A 16,437-nucleotide genomic window follows, 5' to 3' on the forward strand; every position below is an offset into this window, starting at 1 on the left:
GTGTATGGGTGTGTGTGTGTGTGTGTATGCCTGTCTGTCTGTCTTTGTGTGTGTATTTGTGTCCTGTAGTGAAAAGGAAGAAGTTGCCTCGTTGTTTGTACTGAGTATGTGGGCCGTGACTTAAAAAGTGCAGCACAGACACTTGTGGATGTTGGGCATGAAGGTAATCCAGCACATGATGTAGGTGTTGCCATATTGCTGGAGCCTTTGTGTCTACTGGGGGAGATGGTGCAAAAGCACACAGGCTCTGGGTGTCTGCCAACATACAACACACCTGTATGAAGGGAGGCCTGTTGATGTGAAGGCCCAAAGTGGACCGCCTGATCTTGGCAGCTGTATTTACAGCTGTAATTTTCTGAAAAGTCAACATGTATCAAAGCCTATTCCCTAGACATGTTCTTCTTCAGAAGGCCTACTGCTGCTTAATGTTAGTGATGCTGTTTAAATCTGTGGAAGAGCTGTGGAAGAGCTCCATGAGGTTTTCTTCTGTGCTCTCCAGATTGACAGTTGCCTTTTCTCCCTCTTTCTTTTTATCCATCTCCTCCTTTTGGGGTTAACATAGCAATTTGCAGTTATTAGATTTATTTTTGACCGTGGTGAATCAGAATGTTTCCTTAAACGTTGGCACCTTTTTTTGTATTTTTCCTTCATTTTTCTTTCTTTTTCAACTTTTCAACTCCTTGAGTTCTTCTATTTGCCTCTTGAACTTGTTTCTTTATTTTCTGTTCCTCTTCTGTGCCACCAGATGTTGCCTACAAAACAATACAATGAAGTTAAGGGTTATGTGCCTTGCTCAAAGGCACTTCAGTCATGACCTGTTGGCTCTAGTAATTAAACCGGCAACCTTCCTATCACAAGCCCAAGTGCACTAAACACCAGGCCATGGCTGCCCCTAGTATTAGTATTGGTAAAAGAATGTTAATCAAATATAATAATTCTTAAAATAAGTAGGTAACAACAACCAAAATCTTAAAATCACAACCCCATCACAATCTCACAACCCCGTTACTGTCAAACATAACGGGGTTGAGTGTGACGGGGTTGTGATTTTTGCACAAAAAGGCAACTGCTGTACATACTGTATAGAGAGATAGCACAAGGCATGCATGAGATTCAGAATTAGCATATAATTTTGAAAAAAAAAACCTTTTTTATAAGTTTTTAGTTTTCTGTCTTTTTTTATGTGACGGTGTTGAGTCACTGAGTTTGGCGACCACATTATCACAAGATAAATGACCAAATTTTAATAAAAGAAGGAAGCCACTTGCCTGTCTTTGATGTCCTGTTGTCCAAAAGACTTGAGTGATGTCACTTCTTGATGTACATGCTCATACGGATCATACCATTGATTTTGTGGGGGAGATTCATTTGTGTTATGGGGTTGAGGGGTTACTCAGGTACAGAACTAAATAATGTGTTTTTAATGAATAATTATCAATTAATTTTGAAAAAAATATCACAAACAATTAAACACAGACAGCTGTTTAGGTTGATAGCAAAATATATCAACTTTTTTATAGTTGTATTTGGTATATTGTAATTATACTTTCATTGAAGGCCATGAGGGACATGACAAAATAGGTGGTGTCAGCAAAAATAAAGAAATAAATAAAGTTTTCATAAAAAGATCAAACAAAAAAATTATACTGTATTAAAGGAGATAATTCAATGTATGTGTAAAGCTGTTAAAATATAGATTTTTTGTGACCAGATAAATAAAATACACCTAAAGAGGAGATAGGGACTCAAAATGTGCCATTTCCAAGGAATTACCCATTTATATTTTCTCCTACAAGAAATAAGTGGGACATTACAGTATCTTATTAATGTGTGGTTCAGTATTTTATTAATGTGTGGTATAGTATTTTATTAATGTGTGGTACTGTATTTTATTATTGCATGGTACAGTATTTGATCTCATATTCTTAGCAAACTGACCAGGCATTTTTACATCATTTAAATACCCATACAACGAAACATAGCATGACCTTAGCATGACCCTGAAGCGTTCCTGTCCCTATGACCGGATATCTGGAAAGGCCGGTTTAACTATTCTAATCTGTGATTATATGACTCATATGATATAATATGTGTGTGATGCTAATCTCTCATGGATTAAGCTCTTTAAAGCATGTGCATGCAGTATTGCAGTGTTCTCACAACAAAAAACATGGTGCCGCCAATAGCAAATGCCTGTGGTGCTTAGAAAATTCAGAATGTGATCAAATTTATAATGTTATCAAATTCATAATGTTATCAAATTCATAATGTAATCAAGTTCAAATGGCAATCTTAAAATGTACTCTTGATATTTTATAGACAATGTGTAAGATCCTGTGATGGTTGTATTTAGTTGGCAAAGTCCAATCAAATGCACTGCCAAAAAATGTGTCCAGCCAGTGACCCTGTGACGTAAATACTGTATGTGCTTGGCTTACATTTGTGAGTGTGTTTGCATAATGAAACGGTAAATGGTAAAGGGTAAAGTGAAATTCAGTCACTATGTGCAAGAGAAGCAGCAGGTGTACATAAATCTAAAGGTCAAATGTGCTGGACATCTGACCACAGAAATGCACATATTGTTCACATTTTACTACGATGTATGAAAAGGTTTTAAAATACAAACACTGTAAGTGGAAATCATGCTACACCCTTCAGACAGCACCAGGGTGGGGTCAAGCTACACCCTTCAACCAGCACCAGAGTGGGGTCAAGCTACACCCTTCAGCCACTCTGAGCTATGTCCCTGTTCATACAGTACAGTGAGAGGAAGAACCAAGATCCCACAAGGGCACTGTCATTACTCTGGTCCACTGTGTCTGCTCATAACAATGTTGAGTCTGACGTGGGACTTTGCTCCATTTGGGCAAGGTGTTCTCCTGCTACATCCTCAAAGGCCCTCCTCATGGCAGGATGCTCCTCCAGCACCTCGTTAAAACTGTCCACGCTGAGAGAGTAGAGTCTGCAGTAGGTGTCCGCCCTGACGGTGGCTGTACGGCGCCCATGGGTCAGCAGGCATATCTCTAAAAAGAGGAAAGACTCTTACACAAGTTGATCCTTATCAAGGATAATTTCATGTTATTTTGGGCCTATTTGTTATGTGTGAAGAAAAGATAAAGATGAATCCTGTGTAAACCATGTACTCACCACCAAAGTAACAGCCATCACTCAGAATCTTCTCCTTTGTGTCTAATGTGATAATGGTGACACAGCCATGCTGGATGAAGTACATCTTACGTCCCAGTGTGCCTTCGCGAATGATGGTGTCACCTGGAAGGAAGACCTCAAAGCGCAGCTTAGTCAGGAGGACAGTGACGAAGTGCGGATCAGCGCTGCTGAACAGCGGCATGTTCGACACCAGCCCACGACAGTTGTAGCTCACTATGTCCTATTGGGAAGAAGATTTGAAACATTTCAATGTTACACAGTGTCCACCAATGGATGCGCTAATGAAATGTCAAAATAATACATTAATGGAGAATCTGCAATGTTGTAGCAAAATTACAAAAAGCATAACAGAGTACAGTACAGTAGAGTACAGTAGAGCAAAGTAGAATACAGTACAGTAGAGTAGAGTACAGTAGAGCAGAGTCGAGTACAGTAGAGTACAGTAGAGCTGACTACAGTGCAGTTGAGTAGAGTACAACAGAGCAGAGTACAATGAAGTACAGCAGAATCCAGTAAATACAGTACAGTGCAGTTGAGCAGAGTAGAGTACAGTAGAGTAGAGCAGAATACAGTAGAGCAGAGTAGAGTACAGTACAGCAGAGTACAGTAGAGCAGACTACAGTGCACTTGAGTAGAGTACCTAGTACAGCAGTACAGTAGAATACAGTAGAGTAGCACAGAGTACAGTAGAGTATCGTAAAGTAGAGCAGAATACAGTAGAGCAGAGTAGAGTACAGTACAGCAGAGTACAGTAGAGCAGACTACAGTGCAGTTGAGTAGAGTACCTAGTACAGCAGTACAGTAGAATACAGTAGAGTAGCAGAGAGTACAGTAGAGTAGAGCAGAATACAGTAGAGCAGAGTACAGTACAGCAAAGTACAGTAGAGCAGACTACAGTGCAGTTGAGTAGAGTACCTAGTACAGCAGTACAGTAGAATACAGTAGAGTAGCACAGAGTACAGTAGAGTACGGTAGAGTAGAGCAGAATACAGTAGAGCAGAGTAGAGTACAGTACAGCAGAGTACAGTAGAGCAGACTACAGTGCAGTTGAGTAGAGTACCTAGTACAGCAGTACAGTAGAGTAGCACAGAGTACAGTAGAGTATGGTAGAGTAGAATACAGTTGAGCAGAGTACAGTACAGCAGAGAACAGTAGAGCAGACTACAGTGCAGTTGAGTAGAGTACCTAGTACAGCAGTACAGTAGAATACAGTAGAGTAGCACAGAGTACAGTAGAGTATGGTAGAGTAGAGCAGAGTACAGTAGAGTACAGTATAGCAGAGTAGAGTACAGAAGAGTACAGTAGAGCAGAGTACAGTACAGTAGAGTACATTATTAGAGTACAGCAGAGTAGAGTAGAATACACTACAGTGCAGTACAGTAGAGCAGAGTAGAGTACAGTACAGTAGAGTAGAATACAGTAGAGCACTACATTAGTGCAGTAGAGCAGAGTACAGTAGAATACAGTAGAGAAGAGCAGAGTACAGCACAGTCGAGTAGAGTACAGTAGAGTAGAGCAGAGTTCAGTAGAGTACAGTTCAGTAGACTTCAATAGAGTACAGTAGAGTTTAGTAGAGTTGAGTTCAGCAGAGTACAGCAGAGATCAGCAGAGTTACAGCAGAGTAGAGTACAGAATAGAGTATAGTAGAGTTGTCATTATGTCATTATGTGTGTCATTATGAGGAGAGAGACATGATCTGACATGATACTGGTTATGGTAAAAAATATAAAAAAATAAAACAAAATAACAGGCTCACGAAGACTCACCATTCACTAAGAAACAACTCAAATATTAGTCAAAAGGATCATCTCAATGACATACTGAGCCACTTCCACTTAGGGTTTAGGACTGGATCTTAACAGTATCTCTATTACAGGGTACACAGTGTAATAATACATCTATATAATAGACTAAATAGACGATGGGTTATCCACTTCAGCCAAATCCCACAGGATTGATAGAACTAACAGAATGCACAATAAATCAATAAATGAAACAGTAAGACCTCTTTAAGCTGATCACTGAGTTCTCCCAGGATACTATCCTCATCAAACATCTTCCCCTGGAAACGGTGCTCATAATAGTCGTGGATTCTCTGTCTCATATCAGCGGGAAGCTTTTGAAAGGACATATACTGCTCCACCTGCTTATACTGTAACAGACATGACAAACAAATACACAAACATACTCAATATTAGACATGAATTACAAAACTACATTGACTACTACTACAATATTTTTCTGTTTAACCAGTTAACAATTTAGAGTTGCCAGATCAGATCAACAAGAGCCACAATCCTATATGAAAAAAAACACCTATATCTGCCTCACAGTGAGGTTAGACACCGGTACCTTCTCTTGGTACTGTCGATGCGAGGCATCCAGTGACTGGACCAGGTTGGTGGCGTGGCCGAGGAACATCGCGTAACAGGTGGCACCAATGATCATGCTGATCATGGTGAGCCAGACATCAGTCAGCCTCTCTGGAGCTTGGGCACCATATCCAATGCACAACATGTGGCTCATAGCCATGAAGAGAGCGTAAGAATACTGCACATCCCAGGATGCATTCTGTCAGAAGAGGGTAGCAGTAAGGATTACATTACATCCTAAAGCGGAAAGAAGCTGAAAGGAATTGTGATCTTTATACTAGAAGCCTGGAAAACAGACTATGTAACACATCAAAGGTAATTAATTAAATATTACACCCAGGTCTATTATAATTTTCATCTCCAAACATACATAGCCTACTCACTGCCATGTTGTTTTTGGAGACCCAGCAGTTCGAGGGGAAGTCCTGCAGCATGGGGACCAGGAACTGAAGACAGCCGTCCCAGTGACAGAGCAGCAACATCATCCCGATCAGGTTCACTATCCGAATCACTGCACTCGCCAGGTCATAGGTCATGTGGAACATCTGATGAAGAGTCAGATGAGAAACAAGGAATCTGTTTTCTCTGATGTTTTAAAATCTGCCCTAAGAGTCCAAGGGTGAGTTAGGATTCATGTCTGATTCCTGTTTAGCTGAATAGTTGTACTACCTCTTATTGTCTTTCTGTTGCCAACATCTTTACCACATCATATAAGCATCCCAGTATTATAATCTTACTTTTCTTCATGTTTTACAGGTGTAAACCACCTGTAGACTGAGAGTAATCTCCACTCCACTGACATATTTTCATCTTTGGTTGTAACGAATGAGAGCTAAGAGGCGGACACAAAAGCTGAGAAGAGCAGGGTTTAATGGCTGGAGTATTAACATAGGGGGTAAGAGGGTGACGAGGCATACTAATAAAATACAAACTATCACAAACCAAGAACTGATAACCAGAGAGGATGACTCAGAATACAAAAGACAGAGGAAAAACAAATACAAGAACTCAGAACAAGGCCAATAAACATAGAACAACTTACAAGGCAGGAATACGAACAACCAGGATTACTAACACAATGACTTCCAAAGAGGGACTCAAACACAGGGAGAACAAGTACCAAACAAATCAAGACAAACTAGACACACCTGAAATCAAGGAAGGAGGGACAGACAAGACAAGGTGAACAACAGAAGACACAGACCGGACTAACTGGGGAACGGATCTAAACAAGGTTACACAGAAGACAAGGACAGGACTGACAGCGGGACGGGATTCATATGTGACATTGGTCTAAATCAGCACATATATGTATGTTTATAATCAACAAAATATTTTTTAGATGGAATGAATACTCTGGCGTAAGAAAAACGTTGTCACGTTTGGCTCCGCCCCCTACCTGACCATCTTGCTTTCATGTTTCTTTAGTTCTTTAGTAATTTGTTTTGGTTTCCATAATTTTCCGTCTGTCTGCCACGCCACCTCATTCATGTCAGTGCCCTCCTAGTTTAGTTTTCAGCTGTTTCCAGTTCAGTGTGGTGATTTAGTTTGGTTTATATTCTCTGTGTGTTGCAGTCATGGTTTGTTGGTCAATGTTCATTGGTTTACTGGTTTACATGGTCATATGTTTGCTAAACATCCTCTGGTTTTCTCTCTGGAATACTTAGTTAAGTACATTTTTCTTTGATTGTTGTAACTGGGTTTGTCTTAGTTGTTAGTTGTAGCTCTTTACATGTAATATCCTTTTGTATGTTTTATTATATTGAGTTCCCGTTAGTGTCGTTATTGTTTCTACGTTTATATTCAGTGCATGTATCACCATTCTTGCTCCCTCCATGTTGGCACTACTCGGCTACAGGAGACCGTTAACACCGCGGTTAATAAACCCAGCTCCCCTCAGCACCCCCTCCTAGCTCCGCTCCATTACAAGTGTGTGTGTGTGTGTGTGTGTGTATAATAAGTTTATCATGTCTGTTAGTTTGTATTTTATAACATAGTAAAGTTAGTAGCTTATTTTTATAAATGTAAAGCAGATTTGAGATTTAGTATTCAAACACTATAGCATGTATAATGTAGTGTGTGTTATAAAGTGCCCCATGCTGGTCCTCCTGTCCTTTCTCACCTCTTCCCACTGGTGTATGTAGCGAATGAGCCTGGACAGGCGCAGTAATCTGAGCAGGCTGAGGATCTTGGTGAAGCGGACGATCCTCAGCGCTCTGGCAGTGCGGTACACTTCCGCAGACTCCACACGGGCCTCCAGGTCAACTGCCAGAAAAATATAATCCACTGGGATTGAGGAGATGAAATCCACAAGGAACCAGCCCTGCAGGTATCGCCGCCTAATCACTTGTGGATCGAGTATAATATGGGTGTTGTCACCCTCCAAGATCCCTGTGCGGAAGTTCAAGATAAGGTCAATAAGGAAGAGCGTATCTGAGGCCATGTTGAAGATCATCCATGGCACGGTGTTTTGATCCTCAGAGAAGGTGATGCCCCATGGCAGGATGACCAGGTTGCCCATCATCAGAAAGAGCATTATCAGGTCCCAGTAGAACCTGGACAAAAACAGCATATTGAACTGAACACATTTCCCAGAAGTTTCACGCACGTCCTGTTTTCAGTGATGAAATGGTGAAGCTTCACTGGCACCTGCTGCCACATATGTTGGTCTTGTTCCTGTCTTGTTCTTCCTTTCTTAGTCCATAGAACCACTTACTACACTGATACTGACATTTACACATACACTGTAAATCCGAACAGTATTGTTAACTTATATTCTTTATTGGTATAACACACAAATCACTCAAATAAATTGTTATTTAGTTAACCCAGCATTAAGGTTTTGCGCTGTCTTAGCTATTTGTTATGTTTTAAGTTTAAATGAGTACATATTTTTGAGTAATGACTGTCACTAACGTTATAATTTATGAGTATCCAAAGTCACGCAGGGTCTGACGTCACCAACATGCCTGGTGGTCACAATGGTGGCGCGTCATGGCCTGGCGGTTAGGGAACTGGTCTTGTGATGAGGGTTGTGGGCTCGATTCCCAAACCTGAGCCCATGACTGAGGTGCTCCTGAGCAAGACCGTTAACCCTCAATTGCTCACTTGTATAAAAAAAACGAGATAAAATATAAGTCGCTCTGGATAAGAGCGTCTGCCAAATGCCATAAAAATGTAAAAAGTTAAGTTGGGGGAAATAATATTAATTATATAATTATTACTAAAAGTATTGTATTATGTAGTACTTAATATATATATATTTAAAAATTAAGATTTTCCTAAACTTAAAAATTATATTACATGAACTTAAAATTTCTTAGGTAATCGGTTACAACAAAACTTTTGAGTTTAGTGAACTTGTTGGGTTTTACAGTGTACAAGAAATACACCAAACACCAACCTAATGTGTGCACACTATGTTGTTCTATTATATCTAACATCTATATTGTTCCATATATTTGGAACTTGCATCTACAGGTATACAGTATGGCCACTACTGGTATTTCATACTTTCTAGAACATGAACATTCATTTGGTGAGTGGGGGATACTTGCTGGTTATTGGCTGGATCTGCACTTATTCAAACTCAAAAATACAACCTTGGGACCTAATGGTTTGTCTGTTTCTCAAGAAATAATTTATAACTCAAAATTTTGGAAGGTACAAACCAAGGAATATCAGGGTTGGCAACTTTTCAAGATCACTTGAAATCGGATGTGTGGCGTGTGAGTGTGTGAAGACAATCAAATGCGTGTGTCTCACGCTCAATGTGTGAGAGTTGGCAACCCTAGAATATACATTATTGTAGTTCTCTATACATTAATGCCAGGTCGATAAATATGTCCACTAATACTCAGAGAAAGGAACCCGAGTGTGGACACACAATTTCAGCAACAAATAAATAATGCAACTCAAAGATGTCATTTCACAGTAGTAACACAGCATCTTTTCTGACCAAAAAGGAGTGAGAAATAGAACTCAAATCATTCCAGCGCTCATCAAATATTCATCACCCTCAGACACTATCCATAATTAGCAGAACGATTAGAGTTAGTACACTACAGCCTGCTTCTAAAGAAATACACACTGAAATTCTTCATAATCGAAATGCATAGTGGGCAGTGTTCCAACTGTACTTGCCCTGACCTTCAACTTACCCAGAATGCCCAACATATAGACCTGTGTTGCCCTCTAAGAGGCAATGCAGCTATATTAATATTTATACTCACTCATGCCAATCTATTCTTTTAGGGACAAAATGGAAAAGTCATCTACTAATGTGTGAGTCTGTTAACACAATATTCAAATCAAAGCAAAAAAAACAAAAACATTTGTGTCAAGCTGGCGTCCAGCATTCTCATCTGAAGTGGAAACCTGAGTCTCGGTCTCAGCTCAGGACACATGAAAGAAGGTGAGTTTCACCTGGATCTTCTTACCTACTGAGTACTGTTTGTCTGCCAGTGGTTTGAGGTTTCCTCCAAGGGTAATTTTTTCCAAAGTGGTGTCAGTCAACACCGGCCTCATTATGACCCTTGACCCTAACCTTGAACCTGACATCCCACTGAGCACACAGTCTAATTACATTTATCATCCCATGGCAGCCAACTGACTCACAGCAGTGGAGAGGGGGTAACACTGGTCAGTGAGGGCTAACACTGCAGAGAGGGCTAACACTGAGCAGTCAGGTCTAACACAGCTGAAAGGGCTAACACTGTAAAAACAGGCTTGTTTGTGTTCGTTCTCTCTCTCTGTGCACACATAATGAAGCTATGAATATTTCCTTTTGCACATTTTACTTGCCACTCAAGCTGTCAGAGAGTTAACCACAGATCTAAATGTTTCTTGCCCTTACAAAGATGATAAGATGATGTAAAGAACAATCAACCTCCAAGTGTGGAGGGAAACACAACATTGCAAGTTGTAATTAGACCAGGAAACATGAGGTGCATTTGGTCTAAACTGACAATGTAAATCTGAGTGATGGAGTTTTTTCTGTGCAGAGACCTTTGACTGACATAACTCTTCTTCTTCTTCTTTCGGCAATTCCCGTTTAGGAGTCGCCACAGCGGATCAAACTCCGCTGACTGAAATAACTCAGTCAGCTGACATAACTGACATAACTCACATAAAGAAAAATGTTTAAAAGTTTCATAGGCTTCAAGGTTTTGAGTTTTTTTCTTGAACATTTAAGCCATTATATTTATTACATTCTGGATATACCAAGCTAATTTTTCATGCTGAAAAAGCGGAGCACATTGTTTTTCCATTGATGAACAGTTACCGACACCACACTATCCTACAAAGTCCTACACAAGTGTTTTTAAAGCCTTTTGTAATGTTTATGTTATGTTAATTGTTTGTGTTGTTTAGTATCTTAACATTTTTTTCAGTCATCCATCCATCCACTAGTCAGGTCACAGTGAAGCTGGTGCCAATCCCAGCACCATCAGGCAAAAGTAGGATACTGTAATGTTGGGAAGGCAGGCAGGACGAGGCAAGTGCGTCGTGTGAACAAACACACTTTTATTGAACACGTATATCGTTTGCGCAAACAGCGCACTACAACACAGAACACAGCACGATGCACGGAGCATAGAGCTTCAAACAAAGACGAGCACGGGATGTTGCGCAAGCGTACATTAAATAGACAAACTACATAAGCCCCAAGTGATAACGAGACGAGCCACAGGTGAGACCAATGAACATGCTCACTTACAATCCACACCCACAAAAATACATATACGGACATAACCGGACGCAGATGACATAAACACACGCCCAAAAGGAGGGGTCCGGAGCTGTTCCGTGACAGACACACCATGGAGAGGTCGCCAACACAAATCCTTGGGAGGAAATCAGAGTACCCAGGAAAACTCACACAAGCACAGGGAGAACATTGCAACTCCACACAGAACCGGGACCAGGAACCAAACCCAGAAGCCCTTGTGGTGAGGCTTCTGTGCTGACCACCACACCACCTTTACCGTTAGTCACAATACTATCAATCACACCACAATTCACACCACAAAAACCCGATGATTTAGGCGCAAACAGTAAGATTGAGAAATGAGTAAAAGAGATAAAACATTGGATGGCATGTAACTTTCTAGCACTAAATGCCGATAAAACAGAATTGATAATAGTTGGGTCTAGGGCTGCGAGAGACAAGATACATAATGCAGCATTGAATCTACATTCTTTTACTATAACCCCCAGCGCAGAGGTAAAGAACTTGGGCGTCACAATAGACCCAGATCTCTCATTCGATACACATATTAATAATATAACTAGGGTAGCGTTCTTTCACTTGCGCAACATTGCCAAAATTAGAAACATATTAAATATTAGTGATGCAGAAAAACTAATCCATGCATTCATATCCTCTCGTTTAGATTATTGCAACAGTCTCCTAGCTGTATGTTCTGGTAAATCGATAAACAAACTCCAGCTGGTTCAGAACGCAGCAGCACGAGTTTTAACAAAAACTAAAAAGTTTGATCACATTAGTCCCATACTATCGTCATTACACTGGCTGCCAATTAGATTCCGTATTGACTATAAAATACTTTTATTAACATATAAAACGCTGCATGGCTTAGCTCCAGACTATCTTAGTGAACTTATTGAACAATATAACCCAGCGCGTTCACTTCGCTCGCAGGACGCAGGGTTATTAACTGTTCCTAGGATCAAAAAGATCACAGCAGGTGGAAGAGCCTTTTCTTTTAAAGCTCCACAATTGTGGAATAATCTTCCTGCCTCTATTCGGGACTCAGACACAGTCTCAATGTTTAAAACTCGATTAAAGACTCATCTGTTTAGTTTGGCCTTTGATTAATCTGTTACATATTTACTACATCTCGTATCTTTTCTCCGAGGTTCACCTGGAGAGTAACATTGCAGTCGGAGCCTACAATACCAGCATCGCTGCTCCGACACGGAATGAAGGCCTGGCGTTCATCAACAGACATTTACAGTGACAATATCATAACCCAGAACTTTCATTTTTACCTTTACTTAGTCTGATTGTGTGATTTGTGTGTGACTTGTGTATTTGTCTGTATTTTGTGTAATCTGTGTGTTAACGGGCCGCCCAATGGAGGATGGGTTCCCTTTTGAGTCTTGGTTCTCCCGAGGTTTCTTCCTATTCCCCACCATCATAGGGAGTTTTTCCTCGCCACTGTCGCCCTTGGCTTGCTCATTAGGGTTCTGGACCCGTAGTATTGTTAACCTTTTAAATCCTGTAAGGCGCTTTGTGACAACATGTGTTGTGAAAAGCGCTATACAAATAAACTTTGATTGATTGATTGAATTCGCAATAAATTATTAGTTGGTGTTGATCAATTATAATTTATGTTGTTCTTTATGATTGTGACATTACTATGGGCTGATTCACATGGTTGGAGGCATCACCCCAGCTCATAGAGAATCATAGAGATAATAATATCATGATGTTGAACTCATTACATCAAAAGATTTGAGCATCTGTCTCCGGCTTTGTTGCAGTATTGTAACATGAAGGCTAGGAGGCTTTATTGGACAGATGGCCACACAGTCCTGAACTCACTACCAACACAGAGCATCCTTTATTTCCAGATCTACAACTAAGCCAACATTACACCACAAGGCTTTCAACGTTGCACACTCATCCCCTGCTAAAATATTTGGACCTTGCTTACCATCTTACAGTATGTTACATCTGTAGGATTTATGTTTCAGTTGGGAGAGAACACATGTTTAATCCTTCTGTGGGGAAAAAATCAAATCATACATCTTACATTGAGTGACAACGAATTCCTGAACAAGATACATCTGAAATGAGTGTTTGACCTGTGGTTACAATGGCAATATGATACTCCATTCTTCAACAAACATTGTATTGGGGTTAAAGGGACACATTGTATCAAGTCATTGTCTGAGAATGCAAACTTTTTTATAGAGTAATTACCAATTAGTACTAATCTGAAAGTGATCAAATTCTGATGTTCGAAAAGCCACAAGAAGTAAATGAAAACAAGCCATATCTTCACATATAATAATAAAGCTGGATTAACAATATTCTTTAACATAATTTGCAAGATCCTGGGCCATTCAGTCAGTTTTCTTCAGCACAAATATGAGAAACCCTAGACGTTCAATGCATGCTTGCCAAAGAACGCATTTGGAATACTGTCATACTGATACATAGTAAAAGCATACTGAATATTGGTTATGTAACGGCTCATGATTTTCATTATCTGCTTAATGTGAGGGATTATATCAGGACACAGGGTTTTACGCATGGCCATTAATACTGGGGTCTTCCAAGGTCTGAGATTACAGCTTTTATGGGTTTTGATCTGATGATGTTGATGTATTTTACCTCTTTTAGCTTCAGTGGCCACAGTACTGGATATCACATATAAACGCCAATAATGGAGCTCGTTGTGACTGGTATTTCATGAAGACTTGCACAACATGACATGCAAGACTGTTTAATGAACCATCAGATCTGTAGACAAATCTTCATGCTTTAAAGATTAAGACACTGCTCTTCAAAGAGGGCACATGGGGCAGATTAAGAGGGCAGATCGGTGTCACATTTAAGGTTCCACTTATTCATTTGTAAAATACATGTGTGAAAAGAAGCATGTCAACAAAAATGTTTATATTTGCAATAAAAATGCCCAACTTGAGCATTTTACTGTAAAACATGTTAGCACATCTGGAGAAGAAATATGCTTCAGATCTGTGGGTTCTGCACTAACATTAAACTCTTCTCCAGATTCAAGATAGTGTAAGAGATCAATCACTCACCCACATGAATATCAGACATTATATTTGTGTTAACAAATAAAATTTGGTAGATAACTATGGTAGAAAACTTACTCATTATGGCTACCGTTTGCAGTCCTGTGCAAATCTACAGTCCTTTGTCATTGGCTAGTCTGATTAATATGTGCTAATCTACATGCCCTGCTTTAATGTGTGCTAATCTACATGCCCTGCTTTATTATGTGCTAATCTACATGCCCTGCATTAAAATGTTCCAATATACCTGCACAGCTTTCATACTTTGTAGTTAATTTTCAGCATGTCATTTCATTCCCTTATAATAAAAATACCAAGATAAAAATGTTTCAATTTATAGCAAGTGGGCAACTATTTTGTTATTCTAAAAATAACAATAATATTTTTGTTTAATATACCTTTGAGAAAATGTGCTTTAGCTAATATATGTTTTTTTTTTTTTGTAGCTACAAAATTGCTTTGACAATGGATATGTAACTCTTATTATGAACATATAATACAGATTTCTTTTACACCTTTGGTACTGGAAAGATTTCTTCTCAGCTGATGCAAAATCAACTCTATGAGAAAAGACCCTGAGATAAACCTGAGAATGAACCTGAGAATCTGGACTATGAGAAAAGATACAGTCTAACTGTCAGAGATTATTTCCAATCACCTCTCTCTTCATTTCGAAACATTTCCCACATTTACCTCTATTTATACTTCCTGCACACTAACACCAACCACATGGCATCATCTTTACATCCTTGAGACTCAGTGGATCTTTTCTGTCCATTGCATTATTAGCCTCACTAAATCACCCAATGAGAGAAAAGATAGGTAACTTAACGACACCTGAGCACTGTTTGTTTCAGTGTGACTGAGAAACCCAACAGTGATAAAATGTACATGGAACAACAACTTAGCACATTTGCCAAGCTGCAACAGTTACCTACCTAAAATCACTGTATGGGTGTATGATCCAGACCCCAAATGACTTTACTCTCTCCTGCTCAGCTGCAACCCCTTTGGTGCTTCCAAACATGCGCAGGGAAAACTTATTCACCCCTGGCTGGAGAATGGTGCTCAGCTGCTTCTGGAAGTATGTAGACTGGTCCAGGAACTCCCGCTCCTCCGAGCCCATGGGTAACGTGGCCTCCCGGCTCCCAGATGCTTCAGCCATGGCTTTGCCGAGGCGGGAGCCTGTATTCACGGCACCGCTGCAGATCGGTCCATCGGCCACTGAAGGCATCTCCAGAGGTTTGGAGTTGATAGAGGATGGAGAGCCAGCCCTTTGGCTGTAGTTCATGAAAGAGAGCAGCTTCTGGCTCAGATCTCCGTCTCGTTCCCCACACCTGGAGGACGCGGAGATCCTGCCCAGCTGCCTGGAGTCACCATTCAGGGCAGAACGGTCTTCATGACCTGCTTCGCTACCATCCATCATCTCAGCTTTATGTTAAAATAATTTTTAAAGCCGTAGATGCACATAAAATATCAAAATATACAAACTGGTCAATCATAACTGCTCCTAAAAAGCTGAATGCGTGGCTTCCAAAGGGAAAAGACTTAATTCATCCGACATCTCTGTCTTTGTTTGCACGCTGGGAAGCCAAAACTTCATCAAGTCCAAAAATGCGCTTTTTCGACGAAGATTGAAATCCCAAAAACATAAGAGGAAAGAACATTAGCGAAGGTGTTTATATTGGAAAACATTTAGGCTACTTAACTTGGAAGGGAATTTAAGTTAATAAATAGTTCTGTCAAATTTTAAGCAATCTTTGAATATTTTTGCATGTCCTTACATCGCTGTAATTGTAAGAAACCCGTAGTTCCCTCAAAAAAGTATTTAATTGGGTTTAAAGAGTACCTTCTAGTGTTTCCGTGGCTTGCGAAAATGAATAGATGAAATCCGTGTAATCGACTGGCTTGCAGCAGTAGGCGCCTCTGTCTCCCTTTGCTCTTATACCTTCAGAACACACGTGTCCGCTAAGAGGGCGTCCGCATGCAAATGACTGTATTCTATGCCACATTCTGATTGCACAAAACAACCCCGAATAACCTAACATTAAATCATAAACGGCTTTAAGCCATGTTCTCGGTACGTGAACTTAATTCGACGTGT

General features: G+C 40.1%; 1 protein-coding gene across 1 annotated transcript; it reads right to left on the reverse strand.

Annotated features, from left to right (window-relative positions):
- Positions 1-1,703: 1,703 nt before the first annotated feature.
- hcn3 (hyperpolarization activated cyclic nucleotide-gated potassium channel 3) lies at positions 1,704-15,586 on the reverse strand. Its single transcript, XM_077009472.1, has 7 exons — positions 15,272-15,586; positions 7,663-8,095; positions 5,924-6,085; positions 5,521-5,739; positions 5,174-5,320; positions 3,148-3,388; positions 1,704-3,023 (listed from the first exon to the last, which is right to left on the reverse strand). The coding sequence occupies exons 1-7, from the start codon at positions 15,565-15,567 to the stop codon at positions 2,824-2,826; spliced, it is 1,698 nt and encodes a 565-aa protein (XP_076865587.1). The 5' UTR covers positions 15,568-15,586; the 3' UTR covers positions 1,704-2,823.
- Positions 15,587-16,437: the final 851 nt, after the last annotated feature.

The sequence above is a fragment of the Brachyhypopomus gauderio genome, chromosome 6 (genome assembly GCF_052324685.1).
Source record: "Brachyhypopomus gauderio isolate BG-103 chromosome 6, BGAUD_0.2, whole genome shotgun sequence".
NCBI classification, from domain to species: domain Eukaryota; kingdom Metazoa; phylum Chordata; class Actinopteri; order Gymnotiformes; family Hypopomidae; genus Brachyhypopomus; species Brachyhypopomus gauderio.

Bases quoted from the DNA above. Each gene is read 5' to 3' on its own strand.
- hcn3 (XM_077009472.1), bottom strand. From the start codon at position 15,567: ATGCCTTCAGTGGCCGATGGACCGATCTGCAGCGGTGCCGTGAATACA. The intron at 6,086-7,662 runs GTGAGAAAGGAC...ACTCTTCATCAG, and splicing joins ACATACACCAGTGGGAAGAG to ATGTTCCACATGACCTATGA. The intron at 5,740-5,923 runs GTGAGTAGGCTA...CTCTTCTGACAG, and splicing joins TCTCCAAAAACAACATGGCA to AATGCATCCTGGGATGTGCA.